This window comes from Neoarius graeffei, chromosome 15 (genome assembly GCF_027579695.1).
Source record: "Neoarius graeffei isolate fNeoGra1 chromosome 15, fNeoGra1.pri, whole genome shotgun sequence".
Lineage (NCBI taxonomy): Eukaryota > Metazoa > Chordata > Actinopteri > Siluriformes > Ariidae > Neoarius > Neoarius graeffei.
The window spans coordinates 23,683,945-23,711,202 of NC_083583.1; the positions used below are offsets into that span (position 1 = coordinate 23,683,945).

Genomic DNA, 27,258 nt, shown 5'->3' on the forward strand with positions numbered 1-27,258 from the left:
TTTCTAAGCAATCAGCAGTTACTAGTTTAAAACACTTACAGTTTGCACGGCCTCCGTTGTTGCGGAAATCCTCCTCCACAAACTTCTCCTTGATGCCCGTTTTCAGCCACATCTTGCGAATCTCGGACATGCACAGGTGGGGGTTCCGGCCGAAAAAGAGTTTCCCTGCATCAATGGTCAGGTTGTGTTGTGACCAGTCCCACAGAAACTTGAGGTGCTGGTTATCAAAGGCTGAGAAGGCGTACATGCTGCAGAAAAGCACAACAGCACTTCAGCAGGTGGCTAAAGCCAGAATTAACAAGTCTCATATACCAATGAGTGAGGAAAAAAAAAAAAAAAAGCCAAGAGACACAAAACCCTCTGCTGCTGCCATTTAAAGGTAGACTGCCTTTCAAATTTTTCAGGTTTAGGTCATAAAAAGAATTTTCCCTGACAGCCAATTATTTTAGCCAAAAGCTATTGAATTCAAATCACTGACTTCCAATTTTATTAGTTTTTTTTAAATAGAACAATTAATGAATTTAGGGTGATGTGGCCCTAAATTCTCTGCTATTTTTTCCTGCTTCACCATGACGCAAAACAAGATACTACGTCATGCATCACGTGGCGGGCTTTCCCCATTCGCCCAAGGCATTGTGGGATACAAATTTGAAACAGGAGAGGGAAAACAGAAGACATGAATGAAACGTGAAAGACTGACTACAGTAACGGAAAGCGAGAAGAAAAGACATTACGTTGTGAAGGAAAAGAAACGCAGGACCAAACTAATAAATATCAGCGGTCAGCGAGCACCTCGGTGTGATCAGCTGTTTGTTTAGTGACAGAATGATGTAACTGTCAGTGCACGGTCGAGGTAAACCTGTAGATGGCAGTAATGCCACACTGGATACCAGCTGCTGTAAAACCCAAAAGAAGAAGAAAAAGACATGCGCATGCGAACACGGACTTCTGTCTGCTCGACTGTGTGAAGCGAGCGATTTCATGCACATTATTTGCTGGGGAATCCCCTCAAATTAAATAACTAACTTCCCAGCCACAGAATGTCTTTTTTTTTTTTTTATAAAGATATTGCAGAAATAAAACACATCACAGTGACCAAATTTCAGAGGGAACTAAACTTCACCAATTTTATGAAATTGAAAGGCCGTCTAGCTTTAACTCTTTACCCCTTAATGACGACATATGACACCGGCGTGTATGCACCATAACGACGATGTATGACGACCCCGTGTATATCCCATAACGACGACGTACGACACCGGCGTGTATGCACCATAACGACGACCCCGTGCAGACCCCGTAATGACGACCCCGTGCAGACCCCGTAATGACGACCCCGTGCAGACCCCGTAATGACGACCCTGTGCATATCCCGTAATGACGACCCCGTGTATATCCTGTAATGACGATCCCGTCTATATCCCGTAATGACGACCCCGCGTATATCCCATAATGACGACATATGACGCCCCCGTGTATAACCCATAATGACGACATATGACGCCCCCGTGTATATCCCATAATGACGACATATGACGCCCCCGTGTATATCCCATAATGACGACATATGACGCCCCTGTGTATATCCCATAATGACGACACATAACGCCGGCGTGTATATCCCATAATGACGACATATGACGACTCTGAATTTGCCTCGACATACGTTTTTTTTACCCTTTACATGTATCCCAGGTGAATATTTATGATAAAATGTATGAATTTTGAAAAGATAATTGAACGTTATATAAAGCATCTTTGTAAAGTTGCAGTAATCATTTATTGTACACCATTTGACGAATTCTTCATGTAAAATGTGAAGACTGGTTTTCACACAGGTATTACTCACCTTTCAGACACTGCCTGCGAGTTGGTGAAATGTTGAAACACAACGGAGTGATTTTTGTATTCGGTATCAAAAATGTATGATATGTCATGATTGTTTCAACATAATGAAGGAGAAAACTGATATGAACAAAACCTTGTCTTTAGACTTTTTTTTTCTTTCTTGTAAATATGTTCTAAGGGTGAACAGTATGTACATATACAAGGGTGGCTGTAGCAACTGCTTTAAGGGGTAAAGAGTTAAAGCAGCCGTCTAGAACTTTCCACAGCAGCCTTGCTTGGCTCAGTTTGTAAATTTGTAATTAAATTCTATTTGGTCTCCTCTTTCACATACAACCTATCAGAACGATAAAGCAATATGGCACAGACTTTGTACCACATGAGATACAGACAAATCTATCGACTTGGTCAGAAATTCCTAAAATTGTTGCATTAACATTATAGATTTCTATCTATATTGATTTTATTAAACTCATTTATTAGATGACAGAATCAGACCAAGCTACTTTTGCATAAAACGTATGCTTTTGAAAAAGTTCCAATACAAAAAAAAGTTCATTAAAAAAAAAAAATCACATCAGAATAGTTTATTATTTAAAAAAAAAACTTCAGTGGAAATCAATTATTATTAAAAGGACAGATGTGTATTACTAAAACAGACAAACGCCTGAAGCTTACTTATGGCAGAGCTCCTTCCCATGAATGTGGTTTAAACTCTTGAGGAAGGACAGCGAGCTCAGAGTGGGAGAATGAGAAATCCTCACACATCCTGTCACGGTCTTGATGAGGCCGAGGAAGTTCTCCAACTCTGACGCGGCGATGTCTGCGATACAGAGACAGAACTGAGTGCCACCCAGAATCTGACCGCAAGTGTTTCCTGCAGGAGTGGAGTGAGTGCACGCGCAGCTACTTACTGCCACGGCGGATGTTGATGCCCAGGCTGCCGTTAATAACAGTGCAGTCCTTTAGGGACTGTGCAGCGTCCAAGGAGTCGATCTCTTTCCCCTCGCACACCTTGTCGCACAAGCCATCACAAGCACTGCAGAACATACTGCAGGGGGAGGAAACCGTGCTCATACAGGACCAACATTAGTTATATGTAACAGTGGAATACATTTTAGATTCATGCTTTGAGTTAACACAAACAAGTTTCTTCTATGAGACAGAACACTTTCAGTTCTCTTTCGCTGAGCGTGCGTTCGTGCGTGTGTGTATATACAGTATACATGTTCTTTATGTCACTCTAGGCATGATGGTTTTTATTGCCAGTTATGGTGTCACGTTTAGTCGTGGTGCATGATCACACTTCGCTGCTGACATTTTTGAAACACTTATCTTTATAATTAACAGTTATTCTACAAAATCAAGTCGTACATGAGCTGATAGCTGATGAGGCACGTAGCACCGAGTCGGCTATAAGCCATGTACGACGAGACTGAGTGGAATAACTGTTTTATTCTATCCACATTTCACTGGATTTTGAGAAACACCATTTTTATTTTTTGCAAATTCGATAAATAAAACTTTATACAAAATCATGTCTGCTTAGAATACATCTGTGACGAATCTCAGTCATCCAGGTACATAGCAATCTGTGGTTGGTTGAAGAGAGCAACTGGACTTGCTTGAAGATTCTTGAAAACGTTTCGCCTCTCATCCAACCAACCACAACCTGGATGACTGAGATTCATCACATATGTTTCTACGCACTTTGGGATGAGATCCCTATGAGAGGACTTCCAGAAAACTGGCAGACATCTTAGCCAGAGAGGATCGTTCATTTTTGTCAACCTGGAACGACCATCATTGAACAGAGTCGGACAGAACCGAGGAAGCCTTTAGGATGAGAGGCGAAACGTTTTCAAAAATCTTCAAGCAAGTCCAGTTGCTCTCTTCAACCAACCACAGAGTCCGCTTAGAATGTAAACAAACTGGCGAAATGACCGTAGCAATTTGAGGAAAATGCGATAATTCTTTTTCTTTTTTTTTGGGGGGGGGGGGGGGGGGGGGGGGGGTTTGGAAGAAGATGCAATACGTTCTTACTAGGGCTGAACGATTTTAAGAAAAAACTGAATTGCGATTTTTCTGGCAGATATTGTGATTTCGATTTCAACCACGATTTTTTTTCTTTAAATCAAGTTTCAGTGCAAATTAATTAATACAATGAATTCCATAAAGCTAATGCAAGGATGAAAACTGAGGTCAACAGATTTCAAATGTAGGCCTGTTTATTAACATTGAGTGCCTGAGGAACAAGTTATAATAACTTAAAATAAAAATGAGAGCCATCTTTCTTAAGTAAACTTTTGCTTCTTTTACTTTTCCCATCTACAACATATCAGACATAAAAAAAAGGTTGATCAATGGCTCAGCAGCATCAAAATATTGCACTTTTGTAAAAGAATGTACATAAGCATTATAAATTATAACTAGAGCCAACAATTCCCCTGTGGGAAATAAGAGTGATGCAGTGCGCGTAGCAGTCGCTATTGCAGGGCCCCTCCCTCCTGTGTGTGTGAGAGAGAGAGAGAGAGAGCAAGCAGCCCCTCCCCCACCCGCGCGCTCAGACACAGACAGAGAAAGCGCAGTTTCTCCTCACAGTGCTCCCTCCAAACAACGGGGATTTACACGAAAACGGAAGGAGATATTCACAAAATTCTTTCACACTGAGTGCCACAAGGCTTTCCTGAACGTAATTTTGTGTCTGTAGTGTAAAAAATGAGGACAATTTATTGACGAAACAAAACATGGGTCAGTTTAGGAGCACTGAGAAAAACCGCGGCTTTGACGATCCCAAAATCGTGTTGTCTGAGATCGCGATTTTCGGTCGAAAACGATAGATCGTTCAGCCCTAGTTCTTACCATCAAATACTTTTATTCCATGTTTTGTTGCTTTTTTGGGATTTTGTTTTGGAGTAGAGTTTTTTTTTATTTCGTCCTCGGTTGATCTAGCAACACGCTCCGCCATTTTGTTTTTCTTTACTCATGGTATATGAGCTGATAACCTAGTAGTAGAGTAGCCAATCAATCAATCAATCAATCAATCAATCAATCAATCAATCAATCAGAGTGCATGATTGCTCATATCCAGTGAATGTGGACAGGATAATTTATATTACTCTATCCACATTCACTGGAAATGAGCAATCGCAAAAAAAACAAAAAACAAAACAGCATATGGAATGAAAGTATTTGATGGTAAGAACATATCTTTTTTTTTTTTCAAGAATCATTACAGCATTTTTCACAAACTGCTAATGTCATTTTGCCAGTTTGATCACATTCCTCCTTTTTAGCACTGAAATTTGTTGAATTTTTTTTTTAGACTGGTTAAACTTAACACTTACTCTTCTTTTAGAAAGTTTGAAGCTTAATTTTTTTTCGATAAAATGTGTTTTCGTAGATCTGCTGATGTAAATCTTGTCAAATTTGAATATTTTACTACACATGCATGCAATTTGTCACGTGTCTGCCAAGTGGAAATGATTCTGTTGGACGTTTTTGTATAAAGTTTTAATTTATCGAATTTGCAAAAAAAAAAAAAAAAGCTCTGTTTCTCAAAATCCAGTGAATGTGGATAGAATAAAACAGTTATTCCACTCGATCTCATCGTACATGACGTATAGCGAAATCGGTGCTACGCGCCTCATCAGCTCATGTACGACTGGATTTCGTGGAATAACTTAAATATTCACTCTAGTGGTTCTTATCCCTTTTTTTTGGCTGGCTGGAACTCCCTCGTAATTCTGCCACGCCCTCCCTAAAAGCTGCGGTTTCCACATTTTGTTTTTAATCAATTGAATCCATTCAGCCTAATTTATCTGCCTTACAGGAAAACGCCAGGATATTTATTCATCTATTACCCAGGACTCATTTCCCCATGTCTTTGAACCCAAATATTCATTCGGGACAAAACTAATTGAAATCGATCCGGTATTTAGAAGTCAGTAAAACAACGAATGCTTAATGTATATAATTAGCATGCTTGATTTAAACTGATTAATGCTAAATATCATTACGATCTATCGAGATTGCTGTTTTCATCCTATCAACTTTAAATCTCTTACCAGTCCTAGACGTACTCAACTCTCATCCATAGATTAAAAAACCCGTTATTAGATTTTAACACCGCGCTGTGCCACAGTAAAGGTGTGACGATGGAGAGAGTGAGCTGCGAAGTGCCCATTAACATGCTTATTGAATTACAAACATCTATTCTTGGCTTAGTGTCACTGTTTATTCACGCGACCGGTCTGGTCTATTCCTTACAAAGCTGCACTTGAACAGGATTGGAGCCGAGCCAACTGATCTGCTGATCGTGTTGTGATTGCGTCTAGAGATGAAAATAACCGGGCACGGCTATGGACTGGCCTCTCGTTTCATACCACTGGTGTAAAGACCAAAGGCTACGACCGGGCACCGGGCTTCACTGCAAGTCATCTTAACTATAGATGATGTGTCATGTCTCACGTACCTCTGACTATTTTCACGATTAAAGCCGGGTGGACACTCCATCATGCACTCGCCCGCGTGGATGACAAAGCGCTCTGAGAAAGATAGGTGGACCTCAGAGCACATTTCTAAGGTGATGCAGCGCCAGCCCTCGAATATGTACGTGCCCGGAGGGCAATGCTCCACGCAGCGGCCTTCGTGGAAATAGTGCTGGCAGGCGGCGCAGGCTGTGGCACTGTCTGGCACTGTGCAGCTGCCAAGGCACTGAGTGTGGCAGCACTCTCCTGAATCCGTACATGCCCGCTGCCCACATCGCTCTGGGCACACTAAAGAAGAAAGAAGAGAGGAAAGAAAAAAGAAAAAACGTTAACATCCACTTCACTTTAACAATGATTACAACATCGATTCCTGCTGTTCTCTGAACTCGTCTGTGTGTTCCTTGAGTTACAAGGGCAACATAAAAAAACGAGGTGAAGATTTAAATAGACTTATAGATTTAGCCATCAAAGTGCAGCTGAAGCCACAACAAATCCACCGCAGTCATTCGAGAAAACTGTTCTGGTTTTGCCAGAGGCGCCAGTGGCATTGCCAGTGAACAGGAAAGCCAGATGTTCTCTTAAGAACCAAAGGAAAGGTGGTGCTTTTGCTTTTCAAAAGGTTTAACAGGCTTTAAGCAGCTTTCATTTTGCCTGAATTAAAAAACAAAACAAAACAAAACAAAAAAAAGGCACTAAAACTACAGCAGAAAAAAAGGCTCGGAATTTTCAAGCATTAGAGCTACGAACTAAAACCGTTTACCGTTCATGTTTTGATCAAACAAAGCAACGGTTACATAACAGTTTAATACACAGCTCGCTGATCTAGAGAAAAATCACAACGGCAAACCCAAAAGCTCCGGTATTGTGAGATTGTTTCGTTTCCTCCGATTATTATGGAACTATGATGGAAAGGAAAACATTCAGAAATTACATTTAAACTGCTACTGTAGTTGGCAAAACGTACATGATTTGATTTCTATTTAGTCTGCAGTAATTAAAGCACCATTTTCCGAGAACAGAGACTAGTCTGGCCCTGCTAATATCACAAACTACAGTTCGGGTTCAGACTGGGGACACATTTCCAACACAATTTTAGTTTAGTTTAAGGGTTGTTTTACGATCAGGGGACAAAGTTTGTCTCACAGGGGTCCAAAATTCAAACTGATTCAAACTGGTTCTTGTACCAGTTTTTAAGTGAAGGACAAGTTAAAGAACAGATTTCAGGTCATTTTTTGACATGTGTGTATGGTAGTTTTGTGTAATCTGCTATAAGATAAAGAAGATTAAAGTGCTGATGACACGTTTTTGACATCTTTGGCGATGTTTTATAACATAAAAAGTAATTCCCGATGATCCATATATTAATTCACGAAGGTGCCTATTTTACAAGTTATGATAAAAAACGCGGCTATTTGGGCAAATTTGACGGGGCTGAAGCACCCAGGAGACGAAAGAGGAGGAGGAGCTATATGACATCAGCGAAAGAACCTTCCTCATCACTTACCAGTTTGTTGTTGATGCGACAGGTGTTCAGTTTGTCATTATTAGTATTTTTATTATACATTATTATACATATATAGTTATTATGCCTTCGCGTTGTGTTGACGGCTTTTGCTCCAAAACCCACAAGGATGGGGTAAGTTTATTCAAGTTTCCCAGAGATCCCGAGCTGCATGCGAAGTGGGTGAAGCAAGTCAGGCGCACTCGTGACAAGTGGGAGCCCTCACCAACATCCGTCCTGTGCTCTGAACACTTCGATTTGGATTGGTTTGACACTCTTCCCAGCTTAAAAGAATCTCTTGGGTGTTCAGTTCAGCACAAACGTGTGTTGCTACCATCAGCAGTGCCTACACAGTGTTGCCAGATTGGGAGGTTTCCCGCTCAGTTGAGCGGTTTCAAGTGCATTTTGAACATATTTTGGGCTGGAAAACGTCAGCAGTATCTGGCAACAGATACTGCTGACGTTTTCCAGCCCAAAATATGTTCAAAACCCATCAAAATGCACTTGAAACCGCTCAACTGGGCAGGATTTCTCCCAATCTGGCAACACTGCCAGTATTCCGGAGGGGGTCTACTAGTAGCTATGCCGGATCCAAAGACAGTCCTCCTGTCAGAACGTGTGTTGTGAAACGACATAAGATAAAGGTACGTAGAGCTATAGATTCTACATGATAATCATAAATGTAATCATAAAGTCGGCATGATATCAGTCATGTATTTGCTTGTGAAAGCTTGCGGCTTTCATGTAACTGCCGCCTAGCAACGAGAGGCAAAGGGTAAAGAGGGAGGGTAGGCTATCATAGATTCTATTCGGAAGAGATCAACACAATTCTAGGCTCCCAGAAGAGGAAGAGCTAGCACTAGAGAGTTCACCGGCGTTTTCATGCGCCATTTCCATTGAGTAGAACCAGAGTAGAACAGCCAGTGAACCGCAGCGTGTTCTCCCGCTGACGTCACAACATGGCCGTGAGCCACGGACCCAGTTTTCTTGCGCTGTGCAATTAAAAGTTGGATATTTGCGTAACAACAGCTTTTCACGTAATTATAACAGAAATCTAACATGTTTGCCATGTTGTATAGTTTATTTAAGAAATTGCATAGAGTCATGTTCGTGTCATCAGCCCTTTAAGGGTTGTTTTACGATCAGGGGACAAAGTTTGTGTCACAGGGGTCCAAAATTCAAATTGATTCAAACTGGTTCTTGTACCAGTTTTTAAGTGAAGGACAAGTTAAAGAACAGATTTCAGGTCATTTTTTGACGTGCGTGTATGGTAGTTTTGTGTAATCTGCTATAAGATGAAGATTAAGTGGAGCTTTAAGCAGGGCTGGGAGAAATAAATGAAGTGATTCTCGGAGAGGACGTTTTTTTTTTTTTGACAATTCAGAATCCACTACTTCCATAGTGCTTTTAAATATAAGGCTGTAAGCTTTGTGTTAGTTGTCTCTAATATTTATGTCCCAATATCTTGACCACATTTTAGGATGAAAATAATCATTTTAGATATGTTATTTTATATTGAAAAATTAGCTGTCTCGGAGAGGACTTTTTTTTTTTTTACACAATTACATACTAATTTGATCAAAATAGTCTGAAAACTTACTGGCATTCAACATTAAAACTTAACTATGTTTCCAATGATATGGAACCAAATATGTGTTTTATGGTATAAAGAATGATGTAAGTGCATCCCTTTCGGAGCTACCGGTGGTCAAAAAAGCACTTTTTCTAAATGACACGAGTAATTTTGCTAAATATGACATATATATTGCCATACATTCACCAAAAATAACGTTATCACCATGCATGGTAAATAGAGCTATCACAGGGCTACAATAAACAACCAAGTTTATTTAGTCAAGCCTTTTGATATTGAAGATAATAAGTGTTAAATGTGATTTTTAGCTTGCGTACCCTGATTGCAAAACAACCCTTAATTTAATTTCATGTGCACATTGTTCATCATCGATAATCAACACAAACCGGTCATGCACATGAAGAGCATTTAAACCACAATCAAACAGGAAGTAGTTTATAACTCTGAAGTTGAATGATGTGCTGACATTTCTAAAGGTGTAAACATGCTTCACTTTCATTACACATGCAATACTGTGCAAAAGTCTTAGGCACCGTGGGGTCCCCCCCCCCATACAAACTTTATTATAGGGTTCCATTTTATGACGTCTACACTACTGTTCAAAAGTTTGGGGTCACCCAGACAATTTTGTGTTTTCCATGAAAAGTCACACTTTTATTTACCACCATAAGTTGTAAAATGAATAGAAAATATAGTCAAGACATTTTTCTGGCCATTTTGAGCATTTAATCGACCCCACAAATGTGATGCTCCAGAAACTCAGGTGGTGTTTACATTAGACTGTATCCGTATCATTTTCGTTGCAGATGCACTGTCCGTGCACATTAAAACGCCGGAAAATGACTCCACAGGCGGAACAGTTTGAATCTGCCAGGGCCCACGTATTCAACCCAGTACGTATCTGATCCGGTGCTGTGTAAACATTAAGGAACGAGGATACGCAGTGCTGAGCTCTAGCTGACGTCATTGGACAACGTCACTGTGACATCCACCTTCCTGATTCGCTGGCGTTGGTCATGCCACGTTGGTCATGTGAATGAGCAATACAGGAAGTGTGTTGAGGAAGTCATTAAGTGAATGAGCAATACAGGAAGTGTGTTGGTTACCGTAGCACTAAATAGTCTTGTTGTAATCGCAAAAAACGGCCGTTCTGCGAGGTGAAGAGTGTACCGAACACTGTTAGATCCTTCTAGCATAAACACGAAGGCCATACACGGTGTAAAAAAGGCATCATTGTAGTACCAGTACCGCCGATAACAGACTGGCATACTTCATTTTTTACATCGACATCCTTCCACTTGCAAGTGGTGAGTGACTTGCGCATGCCCGATATGCACTGGGATCATGTGACGTGCCGTCTAATTAGTCATGTGATTAGCGTAGCTGTGTGCACGGGCAACGGTTTTGTTGCGGGCACAGAAATTGTGTGTGTGTACGCGAATCGTTTTAAAAACGTTAATCTGATGATCCGCTGATTCGAAATAATGTAAACAGGGCCTCAATCTGCTCAAAGGAAGGTCAGTTTTATAGCTTCTCTAAAGAGCTCAACTGTTTTCAGCTGTGCTAACATGATTGTACAAGGGTTTTCTAATCATCCATTAGCCTTCTGAGGCAATGAGCAAACACATTGTACCATTAGAACACTGGAGTGAGAGTTGCTGGAAATGGGCCTCTATACACCTATGGAGATATTGCACCAAAAACCAGACATTTGCAGCTAGAATAGTCATTTACCACATTAGCAATGTATAGAGTGGATTTCTGATTAGTTTAAAGTGATCTTCATTGAAAAGAACAGTGCTTTTCTTTCAAAAATAAGGACATTTCAAAGTGACCCCAAACTTTTGAACGGTAGTGAACATTATCAAGTCAGTACAAAAACATTTTAGAGTCCAAACGTCCGTTTTCCAGAACCCAAAAAAAGCTTGCATCTGAGCAGCATATTCCATAAGAGAGCACTTTTCAGATTCAGAAAGAAAACATAATGAAGGCTGCTGGGTTTTGGTGCAAAATGAAGAAGCGAGTGTGACAGTCAAATGCCCCTTTTCCACCAAAGCAGTTCCAGGGCTGGTTCGGGGCCAGTGCTTAGTTTGGAACCGGGTTTTCTGTTTCCACTGACAAAGAACTGGCTCTGGGGCCAGAAAAACCGGTTCCAGGCTAGCACCAACTCTCTGCTGGGCCAGAGGAAAGAACCGCTTACGTCAGCGGGGGGGGCGGAGTTGTTAAGACCAACAACAATAACAAGACCGCGAAAGGTCGCCATTTTTACGCGACGAGAAGCAGCAGCTGTACAAACGCGAAGTCATCCTTTATTATTATTATTGTTGTTGTTGCTGCTGCTTCTTCCGTGTTGTTTTTGCTTCAATATTCACGCCAAGGTTTATGCAAACGTAGCGACGTAACTGACGTATACAGCGACAGCACCAGCACTGGCCCCGAACCAGCCCTGGAACTGATTTGGTGGAAAAGGGGTAACAGTGTCCAGAAGAACTGCGGCTGGTTCTGTAAGATGCTCAGTAAAACCTACAGCTCGTTTCCTCATCAAACTGCACTCATTGCACCTGAGACCGCTAGTTTTTTTTTTTTTTTAAGCAAAGGGTCGTCTCACACCAAATATTGATTTTGTTTCATTTATTATGGCTTACTGCTTACAGTTTATAGTAATTTTTTTTTAATCTTGAAACATTTCATTCCATTATTTTTAAAGTTGTACTGACTTTCAGATTTTTCAGGTATACGTCATAAAAAGAATTTTCCCTGACAGCCAATTATTTTTGTTTAGTGGACCAAAGCTACTGAACTCAAAATCAGACTTCCAATGACGCAATTCAAGATATTACAGTACATCATGCATCTCGTGGCGGGCTTTCCCCGGTCGTACAAGGCATTGTGGGATACAAATTTGAAACAGGAGAGAGAAAATAGAAGACACGAATGAAACGTGAAAGACTGACTACAGTAACGGAAAGCGAGAAGAAAAGACGTTATGCTGTGAAGGAAAAGAAACGCAGGACCAACGAGTTTCCCCGCATCAATGGTCAGGTTGTGTTGTGACCAGTCCCACAGAAACTTGAGGTGCTGGTTATCAAAGGCTGAGAAGGCGTACATGCTGCAGAAAAGCACAACAGCAGTTGGCTAAGGTCAGAATTAAAGTGCGTCATACAAATGAGTGAGAGAGGGGGAAAAAAAAAAAAAGGCAAATAAACAAATAAATAAAAAGCCAAGAGACACAAAACCCTCTGCTGCTGCCATTTAAAGCTAGACTGCCTTTCAAATTTTTCAGGTTTAGGTCATAAAAAGAATTTTCCCCGACACCCAATTATTTTTGTTTAGTGGACCAAAAGCTACTGAATTCGAATCACAGACTTCCAATTTTATTAGTTTTTTTTTTTTAAATAGAACAATTAATGAATTTAGGGCCATGTGGCCCTAAATTCTCCGCTATTTTTTCCTGCTTCACCATGACGCAAAACAAAATACTACATCGTGCATCACGTGGCGGGCTTTCCCCGTTCACCCAAGGCATTGTAGGATGCAAATTTGAAACAGGAGAGGGAAAACAGAAGACACACATGAAACGTGAAAGACTGACTACAGTAACAGAAAGCGAGAAGAAAAGACGTTATGTTGCGAAGGAAAGGAAACGCAAGTTCAGTAGCCTTTGAAAGCTGACACGGTCGAGGTAAACCTGTAGATGGCAGTAATGCGACACTGGAGACCAGCTGCTGTAAAACCCAAAAGAAGAAGAAGCAGGCAAGCCTGTGCATGCGCAGATGGACTTCCTCTGTCTGCTTGACTGCGTGAAGCGACCCTCGGGAATCCTCTCAAATTAAATAACTTCCTCGCCACAGAATAGCCCGTTTGTTTTTTTTGTTTAAGTAAACGTGCATCACAATGACTAAATTTCTGAAGGAACTAAATTTCACCGATTTTATGAAATCGAAAGGCCGTGTAGCTTTAAGCTGTTTTTGGTCGACGGCATTTCTTTTCACGTGCCTAAGACTTTTGCACACGACTGTAAATGCGTGCTACGCAATTAAAAAACAACGGATTAAAAGCAAAGTCCACGAGACGGCATGCCCGAGCCAAAACGTCCCTGAACATATGATTTCCATGTTGAACTGTAATGTTTCGTGATGCATGCGCACACTCGTGAAACTGAAGAGCTCCGTTTATCCTTAAAACTTTTTGCCGTTGATGCGATTGTTGTCATGATCCTGGTTTCAAATCGAAAGCCCTTACATTACTATACATTTAAAAAGTATTTACGAAATGAGAAAAAAGGCTACAAGGAGGTTTTTAACATTCAAAACACTAGCTGTAATAAGAAACCCAGTTAGTGTTCGAGCTCAGTCATGGTCTAACGGATGCAATTTGAAAACCAACGTTAATTTAGTTGCAGACACTCTCTCATAGTTATATTCAACTCTGAGGATGTGCAAAACGGGATACCAAATGACCACAGGATACGTGTAGCAGCCATCATGCGTACACTAGTAAAAAGCCTTAAGATTAAAAACCAAGGGTGTGCATATATAAAAGGGTTTTACGGTAACCGCCAGGCTCTTAAGGGGTGTTCACACGGCAACTTTTACTCCGGTGTAGCACCGGGGCTGCCCCGGTAGAGCGTTCACACGGTACAAAGTTATACCGGCGTAGCCCCTGAAAGCTGCTTAAACCGGTGCAAATCTAACCCTGCCCGGGAGGTGGTTTAAGAAATTTACTCCGGAGTAAATGCTAGTTCGCGGGGCAGCACCGATATAAAATGGGACATCTGAACGCTACAGGTGTAGACTCGCTACGCGTGAGGAGAGTTGATTACATACGGGCATTGCATAATTTGCATCCTGGTGTTTTGCGCTTCCAAAATGGCGAATATCAACAACAACAGAACTGCGTGTCTTCCAGTGTTGCCAGATTGGGCGGTTTTAAGTGCATTTTGGCGGATTTGAACATATTTTGGGCTGGAAAACGTCAGCAGTATCTGGCAACACTGGTGTCTTCATTCATCCACGGTGTTTTCCCGGCGCTTGGTGATGCCATGACAACCGGGAAAAGGAAGTACATTTTCACGCATGAGCATATTTCATTTCCGCATTATTACTATCGTATAGCACGGTCGCAAAAACTGCCGTGTGAACGCAAGTGGGGCTGCACCGGTGCCAACACGCTTCTCTCTAGTAAGCAGGTTTGTGACGTGTGAACGCTCCACAAAATTTACACCGGTGTAAGATATATCGTAACAAAATACATCGGTGCAGCATCGATGCAAATATGTGCCGTGTGAACACCCCTTTAGAGGAAAAAGCTGCCTCTTATCTGATGTAGTTAAGAAGCAGAGACAGTTCTAGATGAAGAGAAAAAAAAAAAAAGTGTTGCAGAAGCGACTGGGAATTAAATTATTTGTGTGTTCAGGCTGTTGAAGTTGACAATGTGTTAACGCAAATTCCTTTTAATGAATTTTTTTTTGACGTGTAATTAACGCTTGCACGTTCTGTGCCCCTCCCCCATGGTTTGGGAAATCAGTGAGTAGTTGGTCAGTGCAAGTTGTGACAAAGTGCACTTATGTACAGAATCGACTTTTGTTGCATTCTGACCGTTTACATAAAACGTGTGTATTTTTATATGCTTTTGATGGTCCAGAGGGACGAAAAGACGACGCGTTATGGTCCAGGTGTGTGTGTGTGTGTGGTGTGTATAAGGCAGCTGGGCCATAGAAGGTTCACGCTGCATGCTGCACGTTCACGTGAAGAACCGGACCCTGGGCCATTAAACTTCATGCTTCATCTCACGTGTTGCGTCTGTTCTACTTTGACCGAGTAACCAACAATATGGACTCTTCGGATGACGACGATTGCCTCATTCTGCTTTTACTGAGACAGAGGAAGAGAAAAAGGAACAGAATTTGGAGCCGAGAACACTTCCTTCTGAGAGAAACCCGTGGTGAATTTCACCGAACATTCTATAATCTGCTTGACAATCCCGTTGAAGAACTATTTTTCAATTATACCATTCAATTATATTTTTTCTGAAGTTTTCCCCTGAAAGCATAGAGTTATCTCCCTAGACCCGTTCTGATTGGCTGGCGCGGCGGTGACCGCATGCATTGACTGGAATTTCCGTCTTCACGCCTAGAAAAAAGTGTGCATGTTCATTTCTCGCTTCACGCGTGAAGTGTGCAGCGTGCAACGTGAACGCCGTTCTATGGCCCAGAGCAAGTCATGCTACGTTTGTCCACTTTTCTTTACACGCGTGTCGCGTGTAGCGTGCAGCATGCAGCGTGAACCTTCTATGGCCCAGCTGCCTAAGCATGCAGGCTGAACACTGGGCTGAGAGTGTGTGTTTATTCTGAGAAGTATGAGTGTGATGTAAAAAGGTCTTTATAAATGTAATTTTTGCTCATGAATGTACTGAATATGTACCAGCGAGTTTTTGCATTTAACAGGAAAACATCTTTATGGGCTGTGTGGCTTTACAAACGTATTTATTTGGGTTTTGTATTTTCATTTTCTTTATTTAAAAAGACAGCCACGACTGTTGTCCAGAGTCCACATCAGAGTTTGCTTTACTGCGTAGCAGTTTGAGGCTGGAAGTGCATATCACGGGTAAATTCAAGAGCGAGATCAATGTAATTCTCCTATTTTATATGAAACTTTGGTCAAATATCTAACATTCTGCGCAATTTTTTTTTTACCTTGCACAATGCCAGAAAAATTCAGTTGAAATCAAGCCATTTGAGGCGAATTGGTCCGCCTCGGAAAAAACCTGGCATTTGGATTTCCCAGCAAACATTGATTTTCGTGACGTCACGTGCGGGACGCCTCCTTCTGAATCCTACGTCAGCGCTGGTTTGTTTATGAGAAAACGACCTGGTGGTTTTCTGCAAATTTCTTCAACGTTATCGCGTAATTATTAAAATGGTTAACAGATGTATTGTAGGAGGGTGTAGCAACACCAATCATGATGGGATTAGTACTCATCGTTTCCCAAAAGACCGGACCATGAGAGAGAAATGGGAGCGCTTGGTCTACACAGGCTGTGCACTGAAACCGTGCAAAGCTCGCGCAGCCTGCTGGCGCTTCCACAGGTAACGTCACGATTCTGGCTCCAGACTCCCTTGGGATTTTTCCAGACGCGTTTTGTTATTTTATTTTTTTCTGCTGTAGACAGATGGCCTTGTGCAAAATTACCCTTCTGGATGAGCGTGTAAAGGGACATACTTTCATATAAAAAAAAAAAACACGAAATTGGTCCAGGATATGCCCTTTAAGGACAGAACTGGAGGAAAATACTGTATTTTCCCCTCCCACACTGAATTGTGCTAAACCCTCAAAATTATCAAGTTAACGCTGCTTTATTTTTTTTAAAACGCAGTGGGGGGAATAAAAGAGCCACAAAAATAATTTTTGCTGTGTCCGGCCTTATCCGTCCTGACCTGACCACATACTGTACATTTGCAAAAAGCAAACATTTGTCCACTCCTACTCCACAAAAACTTGAAAAAGTATCCCTTTAACAGAGATGTCCACAAGTGCCGATGACCGGTGGTTTTCTCCGCCTACAGAAAAACAGTCTGCACCGGCTACTCGATCCCAGGGACAGGAAAAACAAACAAACAAACAAACAAACAAACCCTTTGCCTTTCAATGTTCAAGCGATTTATATCATCTCTGCTGCCCATCATTTGCTGTAAACCCAAATTATTCCACCATGAAATTGTCTTCGATTCAGATTCCAGCATGACCGGAAACAACGCCATATTCACTGATTATTTCTCATGCTCTGATTGGCTGAGCCAGACAACATGACCATGCTGTAGTGTATGTAGTGATGTTACACCATGTAGTTATGTCACAGAGCCAGGCAGTGTACTATAGAGGGGAACTGAGAAACCCAAGCACGCACGCACACCTGGAGGTAAATTTTATGTATATTTTGCAAGTAACCATTCCCAAGTAACTATAGAGATCTTGCAGTCATGTGACCGGAAAGTACACAACCGCCATCTTGTCGGTCAAAAACACAGCTGAATACTGCTGCACTCGTGTACAGAATGGATCAATTTCAACCGACGGACTACACGGCTCATTTTTCTAATGAACAGATAACTAGATGCATGTCTAAAATAAACGATCTACAGAGTTGTGACCCTTATGGCTTTCCGGACGGAGTTTTCACGACCGGATTTTGAACTGCCAGAGGTGGAATACCCGGACGTGTATAATTACCTCATTAACTTTCCCTCGCTGTTCAGTGGTGAAGCACTGCGTGCTTATAAATCTCTGCACAGTTATCTTTACAGAAATTCAGGATTTGTCAGCGACTCAGATGTGGCATCTTGTAAACAAGAAAATGATCCTCACTGGATGGGTAAGTCACTTAAGTATTGAGTATAGCACTGACCAGCCGATTATAGAATAGAATAAGGTAATTCCAAATCGTCCGTCTTGTTTACATGGATCTGGTGTTGGAGAGATAGAGGCTTGGCAGTGGAGATTTGAGTGGCTGTTTTCTGAGCTTAGTCAACAGGCCGGCTCTACAGCCTCGCTTTTGCTTCGGCTCCCAGCGCCGCCTCCTTCGCTTTGCTTCCGATAACAATCCACGGAGAATGTTTTTTTTTTTTCTCATCCGGAATGTTGTGCATGCGATGGAAATCGCTACAAACCATTTTCTGCTGGAAACCAATGTCCAGTAAGTCCATACAGTTGTAGTGGATATTGAAGTCCGGTACAGACGAACAACACGCAAAAATACACACAAAAAACATAAAAACCGTGCACAGGTAGGGAGAGCTTGTAGCCGCAGCCGTTGTAGTAGAATTGTATATGTTTTCCAGAAGAAAAGGTAGAAGTAAAAGCAGAAGTAGAACCAGAAGTAGAAGACGGAATATGGCGTTTGACCGACACGATGGCGTCTGTCACAATCTGGATCGGCTGTGACGTCACATGCAAGTGCTCCATAGAGGGGAACTGAGAAACCCAAGCGCGCACGCACACCTGGAGGTAAATTTTATGTATATTTTGGAGAACCCTGCTTTAACTCTTTACCCCTTAAAGCAGTTGCTACAGCCACCCTTGTATATGTATATACTGTTCACCCTTAGAACATATTTACAAGAAAAAAAAAAAAGTCGTCAAAAGTCGGCATTACGGTGCATACACACCGGCGTCATATGTCGTCATTATGGGATATACACGGGGTCGTCATTAAGGGGTAAAGAGTTAAGGTACATTTAGAACAGATTTTTTTTTTTTTTAAAGTGTGATTTTACTGGACACAAATGCAATTAATCGCAATTAAATATTTTAATTGACAGACAGCCCGAGTTCTCGTTATTTAATCTTTTTTTTTTTCTTTCCCCCTGTCAAAATTTGCAACCTTTCTTCCTCTTTTGGCCAAAACCACAGTTTTTTGGCTGTTTCAGTATCCCTCAGGCTCTTCTTTGGCCTCCTGATCTCTCTCTAACGATCGGCCTCTCGGGTGTTCACTTGCACGGTTCTAAACACTTGCAGCCACAGGGAGGTAATTACAGATTAATGGTGGCTGTATTACACAGAGAACGCTGTGTACAAGAAAAAAATGTTTATCAAATGCATAAAAAAAAAAATCACTTAAATCATCCACATGATAAGCATGAGGGTTTCTCCTCGTTATGATCCGACTCCATCTTACACACAAATCCAGTCCATAGATTCCACTCAGCCAGAACGACCAACCAGATCCCTCTGCTATCTCTCTAAATAAGAGCGCATTGTAAAAGGAGAGAGAGAGAGAGAGAGAGGAAAAACTGATTCAGGTCAGAGCACCAGCAAGAAAAACACCAGCATTAGCACAGAAACGGCCTACATTTAAACGAGCTCCCGCTTCTCGCTCTTGAAGAAGATCGTTCTCGTGATTTCCAGAGCGGCCAGACGCATTAGTGACATGCTGTGAGCTCAGATATCAACTCTGGTGACACCAGTCCTGAAACATCAGAAAATCCACGCTGGCGAATGAGATCGTCTGACTATTGCCCTCACAACACACTCCCTCTCGGTTCATGTGAACTGGGATGACCCCTGGAGGATTAAACCCAAACAAAGTGGCTTACAGAGCGAGTGTAATTCTGCTGTAATGAAGGAGCCGTTATGTGCAAAATTCCTGACAATGGAGCCTCCAGCCATGCTTCAGTTTTCCTATTGTTAATGTACAAGTGCTGTCACAAAGTGCGTGTGTGTGTATAAACTGAGCATATCTGCACATGCAAAATTTGTAATTTGTATATGAGTGATGGTTTAGGGAAATCGTGTACTGAGACGTACCACAAGAAAAGATCACTGGGTTCTGCACAGCTTCCAGGGCGCGTCGGTTCACGTATTAAATTAACTACTGGTTATAAAATGCTTTAAAAATCAGGTTTAAATGGAGTACACAGTGAAATCTGGTTGTGATGTTAGGCCGAGATGATACCCTGTACACCTGCTCCAGACTAAAGGCCTCTGCATGCTCTTGCGACAAGGCTTTCGCAGATAGCTTTTCGCAGACAGTTGTAATTTATCGTTGAGCGGGGAGTAATAGGCGTGCACGATGTTATTCACCGCTACAACGCAAGGGGGCGTGAAGTCGCGAAATTGCTAGGAGTAGTTGGTGGGTGTGGTTAGTGGAGTGTTTATCCTCCGGTTACTTATAATGACTAGAACTGGAGTCGTATAGATGTACGCACTTCCTCACTTCCTCGATCAATCGCTCTTCGTGCTGCTCCATCTTCGCTCGTGTTTTTAAAAATGGCGGTCGTGAAAACAAAACAAACCAGGAAAGTAGGGAAGCGGAAGTGCGTGTACAGCGGATGTAGAGTGGACCAATCAGAGCCCTCTTTTCTGCAACGCTGTCTGCGAGGCTTCTGCGGTGGTTACAATTTTTGGGAGGTGCGCGCAGAGCGTCTGCGAAGGTGGCGGGGCTACGCAGACGCTATCTGCGGCGCCGTCTGCGAGGACTGGGTTGTCAGCATAAATTGGCCTTTAGGAAATATAACCAAACAACAACAACAAAACGATAAATTAGGATACAGAGGTCTGCGCGGGACAGAATTTTCAGTCCCGCTCCCGCATTGTGCAGTCCCGCTCCCACCCGCAAATCCCACATGATGCAGACGTTCGCGTTATTTCTCAAGTTCTTGTCATTGGCTTGGGGAATTAAACATGCTGAGCTTAGCTGGGCTCTCCACTGACCGATCCTTCACCTAGCGAGGGTGCGCGTTGCCAGGCGGCATGCGCAGCTGAGGCTTTACAGAGATAACCAACACACCTACCAAAATCTACAGTGGATAGTAAGAATATTGTACATTGCACATAGCTTATATGTCACTCCTCACATTTACATTCTAGGAAATACAAGTAGGTCTATAAGAAATTAATATAATTTAAAGACACAGCGTGATGGTGCCCCGCCCCCTACTTTGAGTGGATTTGAACATAAATATCTCTTTTTAAAGCAGCACTTACTTCTGAAGCACTATGAGCTTCACTAGAGCAGCTCTGCTCTTCTGCCATGATCGGAGATCTCAAACACGGGAGAGCGGAAAGGAATCGGAAACGTACGCGAGATTAGACCACATCCGCAAATTTAGGCATCTTAAACTGTTTTTATTAATGCCAAATAAAACATCCAGCACAAATTATATATGATAGACATAAATTAATAATTTATAAAATTTTATTTTAAACACGTTTTTAGTTAGCGGGACTGCAGCTTATCACCTCCCCCTCCCGCCCGTGCCCGCAATGAGCTTTCAAAATTTGTCCCGCGCCGCACTGCTTTGCGTTGGGTCCCGCTGGAGTGCAGGGCTCTATTAGGATAGTCACAATACGCTTTTCTGAGATAGGTCCATTAAAATAAAGTGTGTGTGTCTGTGTCACGGTGGTGTAGTGGTTAGTGCTGTCGCCTCACAGCAGGAAGGTCCTGGGTTCGAGCCCCGTGGCTGGCGAGGGCCTTTCTGTGTGGAGTTTGCATGTTCTCCCCGTGTCCGCGTGGGTTTCCTCCGGGTGCTCCGGTTTCCCCCACAGTCCAAAGACATGCAGGTTAGGTTAACTGGTGACTCTAAATTGACTGTAGGTGTGAATGTGAGTGTGAATGGTTGTCTGTGTCTATGTGTCAGCCCTGTGATGACCTGGTGACTTGTCCAGGGTGTACCCCGCCTTTCGCCTGTAGTCAGCTGGGATAGGCTCCAGCTTGCCTGCGACCCTGTAGAACAGGATAAAGTGGCTAGAGATAATTTTTTATATTTTATATATATATATATATATATATATATATATATATATATATATATATACACATACACACACACACACACACACACCAGTGGCGGCTGCTGGTTTTTAAATCAGGGGAAGCCCATTTAACGCATTTCATCGTAAAACCTGTAGGCCGGATATCAAAGCATAGAAAGCTGTGCCCCATTAGCATAGTGAACTAGACAACCCTACCTAGTGGCAGAAAGTATTTTTGCTTGTACATTTCATGTTATAGTCTGGCTTGCCAGGCTAGTGCCTCATATCCTTAATCAAAAATATCAAACATCCAAAAATCACTGGCTATTCAACGAAGAGCCTTGAACATCATACCCTGATATGCAACACAGAGTCTTTAACACAACACCCAGCTGTGCAACACATCCTTGAACATCTTCTGCAACACAGTCTGGAAATTCATAACCAGGTAGGCTATGCAACACACAGAACCTTGAATATTATACCCAGGTATAACCTATAACACAGAGCCCACCATTCTCTTAACATTACTGAACAATATACACACTTCAGATTCATGAACATGAACACTATTTATACACAAATTCTGCCCTCCGCTCCTTTTCCAGAAAATGGTCTGTGACCCTGTCATACCAGCTGGTTGTGCTTTCCAGAGACTTCACCAATTTCTGTTAGCAGCTAGCACTGCAGATCCCAATAAGGCTCAAGCTAGCCTACAACCAGATTGAACTACAAATGAAATAAACGAGTGAATTCACCAATGATCAAACTGATAGAATGGATGAAAGTTAACGGAGCACAACGAGTAATATTTACATTTATTTACAGAGACATCAATGAGAAGAAACGTTTATTTGAAAAGAAATTCGGACAGCACTTTGGCACACGACTACACTTTCTCGACATCCGCTAGGGACTGACTGATCATACTTCCGTGTTCCTCGCCGAAGTACCGCCCTCCTCATGTCTTTCAAACACTACCTCCAATAATCCTTTATCAGCCCGGCTTCTTGTCCCTCCCACTGTCTCGTTTAGTCCCAGAGAAGCCCGGCTTCCCTGGAAGTGACGATTTTGTTGATTTTAACCAATAACAAGTAGCCGAAATTGGCTGTTCAGAGCCGTCTCGTAGACTGCAACGGATACCCGGCTGCCAGTCAGTGTTGCCAGATACTGCTGACGTTTTCCATCCCAAAATATGTTCAAAACCCGCCAAAATGCACTTAAAACCGCCCAATCTGGCAACACTGCTGCCAGTCCATAGAGCCCATTGAAATAAGAAAGGTTACAGCCTGGCAGCAAAGGTGATTCTCGTAGCGAACTGCAAGTTCGTCAGACATCACTCAAATAAGTTACAGGATAGTTATGAACATAAATACAATCTTGGGCATATATTATGTTATGCAAGTTATTGTTTTAATGAGAATTCAACGTCGTAGACGCCGCAGTTTGGGGAGAGAATTTTAGGGGAATCTCGGCTTCCCTTGTTGTCTCTGAGAAATCGCCCCTGATACACACGCACCCAATTCCAAAAAAGTTGGGACAAAGTACAAATTGTAAATAAAAACGCAATGCAATAATTTACAAATCTCAAAAACTGATATTGTATTCACAATAGAACATAGACAACATATCAAATGTCGAAAGTGAGACATTTTGAAATTTCATGCCAAATATTGGCTCATTTGAAATTTCATGACAGCAACACATCTCAAAAAAGTTGGGACAGGGGCAATAAGAGGCTGGAAAAGTTAAAGGTACAAAAAAGGAACAGCTGGAGGACCAAACTGCAACTCATTAGGTCAAATGACAATAGATAGTTTTCACTGACGTCACGGCATTCCGGGGAACGCCCCCCAGCTGCCATCTTGTAGGGCAAACAAAACGGACCATCGCCACTACCGGCTACGTTATCTCGGACGAATTTATGAAGTTACATAGTCAGTTTTCTAAAATAAAGATCAATGTCGGCAAAATCAAGCAAACAGAAGTATATAGATACACATCTCACGGTATGCAGCCAAACTGGCCTTGATTGGGGGAACTGACCCCTACGAAGTGGACAAAGATGCATTTTCAAGTGACTATGCAGGGCTGCCAAAGCCTGAAACTGACTTCATCAAACTTTAAAGGCTGTCTGATATATACAACTTTATATATTCACAGCGCGCCTTTTGGCGGATGCCGCCTGAATCGCGCAGATCCGGTTTTTTTGGGGGGGGGGGGGGGGGGGGGGGGGGGGGGGGGGCGTTGGAGTGTCTGATTATAATTTCAAAGTAAATTCTGTATTAAAATTACTAAATAAGCAAATCCGTTACAGTCCATGAAACAGGAAGTATAAGGATGAGAAAAAAACAGTTTAAATCGGGAAGCTGTGCACATTTGCTCAGTCCTGCACACCGCTCGGGCTGCGCAAATGTGCGCAGCTTCCCGATTTAAACTGTTTTTTTCTCATCCTTATACTTCCTGTTTCATGGACTGTAACGGATTTGCTTATTTAGTAATTTTAATACAGAATTTACTTTGAAATTATAATCAGACACTCCAACGCCCCCCCCCCCCCCCAAAAAAAAAACGGATCTGCGCGATTCAGGCGGCATCCGCCAAAAGGCGCGCTGTTTGCATCCCTGCATACAGAATATACCTAAAATGTTTTTCAAAAATGACCCTTGCGTGAGTGAAGTGACAAGTTTCAAATAGAAACGTGACAAACGAGCGATATTAAGTGTACATTACAATGTAAACGTACACTCAGCGGTTCCAGTTAGGCATTCTCCAGAGATTGTTCACATGATGTTTTGGTTTCCAAAAACAAACTTGAACACAATTGATTGTTTATTTCAACAACTTGCCATTTATAAAATGATCGGAGCAGACTTTGCTGTGTTTGGAAAGCTGATAATCCTTGCGGTTGATTCTCGCAAGCCATAGATTTCTCCTGTATGCTGAGTTTCTTTGCTCGCCTTCGTGCTCCCGTACAGTGGGAATTCCATAAAAGCTCCGCTTGACGTCATCATCTGACCTATTACGACAGCCGTGAATACAACAGGTGTGCACCATTGCTAGCTTTAAATACTAATGTAACTATAAATGTAAATAATATATAAATGAATGTAACTCGCACGCTACAATGTGTGCTCAGTGACCCGTACGGTAAGCTAGCCCTCCAAGATGGCCGCCACCAGGGAATCCCCGACTCTGTGACATCATGTGAAAACTATCTATAGGTCATTAACATGACTGGGTATAAAAAGAGCATCTTGGAGTGGCAGCGGCTCTCAGAAGTAAAGATGGGAAGAGGATCACCAATCCCCCGAATTCTGCGCCGACAAATAGTGGAGCAATATCAGAAAGGAGTTCGACAGTATAAAATTGCAAAGAGTTTGAACAGATCATCATCTACAGTGCATAATATCATCAAAAGATTCAGAGAATCTGGAAGAATCTCTGTGCGTAAGGGTCAAGGCTGGAAAACCATACTGGGTGCCCGTGATCTTCGGGCCCTTAGACAGCACTGCATCACATACAGGCATGCTTCTGTATTGGAAATCACAAAATGGGCTCAGGAATATTTCCAGAGAACATTATCTGTGAACACAATTCACCATGCCATCCGCTGTCGCCAGCTAAAACTCTATAGTTCAAAGAAGAAGCCGTATCTAAACATGATCCAGAAGCGCAGACGTCTTCTCTGGGCCAAGGCTCATTTAAAATGGACTGTGGCAAAGTGGAAAACTGTTCTGTGGTCAGACGAATCAAAATTTGAAGTTCTTTATGGAAATCAGGGACGCCGTGTCATTCGGACTAAAGAGGAGAAGGACGACCCAAGTTGTTATCAGCGCTCAGTTCAGAAGCCTGCATCTCTGATGGTATGGGGTTGCATTAGTGCGTGTGGCATGGGCAGCTTACACATCTGGAAAGACACCATCAATGCTGAAAGGTATATCCAGGTTCTAGAGCAACGTATGCTCCCATCCAGATGACGTCTCTTTCAGGGAAGACCTTGCATTTTCCAACATGACAATGCCAAACCACATACCGCATCAATTACAGCATCATGGCTGCGTAGAAGAAGGGTCCGGGTACTGAACTGGCCAGCCTGCAGTCCAGATCTTTCACCCATAGAAAACATTTGGCGCCTCATAAAACGGAAGATACGACAGAAAAGACCTAAGACAGTTGAGCAACTAGAATCCTACATTAGACAAGAATGGGTTAACATTCCTATCCCTAAACTTGAGCAACTTGTCTCCTCAGTCCCCAGACGTTTACAGACTGTTGTAAAGAGAAAAGGGGATGTCTCACAGTGGTAAACATGGCCTTGTCCCAACTTTTTGGAGATGTGTTGTTGTCATGAAATTTAAAATCACCTAATTTTTCTCTTTAAATGATACATTTTCTCAGTTTAAACATTTGATATGTCATCTATGTTCTATTCTGAATAAAATATGGAATTTTGAAACTTCCACATCATTGCATTCCGTTTTTATTTACAATTTGTACTTTGTCCCAATTTTTTTGGAATCGGGGCAGCTGATGCACATTAAATCATCTTTTTTAAATTGTAAAATGCTAACTTTTTTTTTTAGCTTCGCCTTCAATCCTAAAATTAATAAAAAAAAAAACACAAAAATCTTTTCAAGTTAAATAAAGGGGACAAATTTTGAAGGGGAAAAAAAAAGATGGATGTACGGCAGGGTAACCACAACAGCGCTAAGGCAATTGCTGTGGGCACAAGGTATTTAAAAAAAAAAAAAAAAAAACACTATTCTAAACAAAACAGGCTACCGATAACATAAGACAAGACAGATATTTTTAGATTTTATTCCTCCTTTTCAATGTTAAACCACAAACAAATAGATAATACATGCAGTATTTTTTTAAACAAACATAACACTATTATATTCCTAGGAAAAGATTCACAAACTCCCTCTCATGATACACATCATGAATTGCTGATCCAAGCCTGAACTCTGCCTCCGCCTGACATTTCGTGTGTCCTCGCAACTTGGAAACCGCTGAAGTGAGAGAGAGCTGTACGGGGAGACAGCGGAAGAGTAAGAGCAGAAGTGTGATCAAGGGTTAGAGGCTGTTAAAATGTAGATAACCTTGAGGCGAGCTCCAGCAGGCCAAACAGAGATAGGAGTTTTTTTTAAAAAGGTGTAAAGTGAAAAATTTCCACTGAGCATGTTTTGTAATTCAACAGCTCTCTTCCTCCTCCCCCGAGGCAGCTGTTGATAGAAATACATCCTCTGAAAGTTGGCAGACGTGCCTCAGGTAAAATGCACAAATGGAAAACACCTACAAATTTTAATGATGCATCTGTTTAAAAGGATGACGCACAGAACAACCGGTACAAACCACAGAGATCAGAGGTGGAGGGAGAATTTCCACAAGGAAAAGTCTGAGTATTATTAAGGAGGAGTCCACAATGCTCGTCTCTCAGTGCACTATATGAAGCCTTCATTACACCCTGAATATGACACTGTTGGTTCTTGTGCAGAGAAGTAATCCTGCCACAGTGCTGGATGTTACTGTGGCAGAATTATTGGAACACATTCAAAAATTAAGGGTCCCCCCCCG

The 27,258-nt window shown here is 42.0% G+C and overlaps 1 protein-coding gene across 1 annotated transcript in view; it reads right to left on the reverse strand.

The window, feature by feature from the left end:
- igf1rb (insulin-like growth factor 1b receptor) overlaps positions 1–27,258 on the reverse strand; it is a 248,431-nt gene that overhangs the window by 62,320 nt on the left and 158,853 nt on the right. Inside the window, exons 3-6 of the mRNA XM_060941057.1 lie at positions 6,320–6,623; positions 2,760–2,896; positions 2,524–2,668; positions 40–248 (exon numbers count right to left, since the gene is read on the reverse strand). Of these exons, the coding sequence (XP_060797040.1) occupies positions 40–248; positions 2,524–2,668; positions 2,760–2,896; positions 6,320–6,623 (795 nt within the window). The remainder of the gene's footprint in view (positions 1–39; positions 249–2,523; positions 2,669–2,759; positions 2,897–6,319; positions 6,624–27,258) is intronic.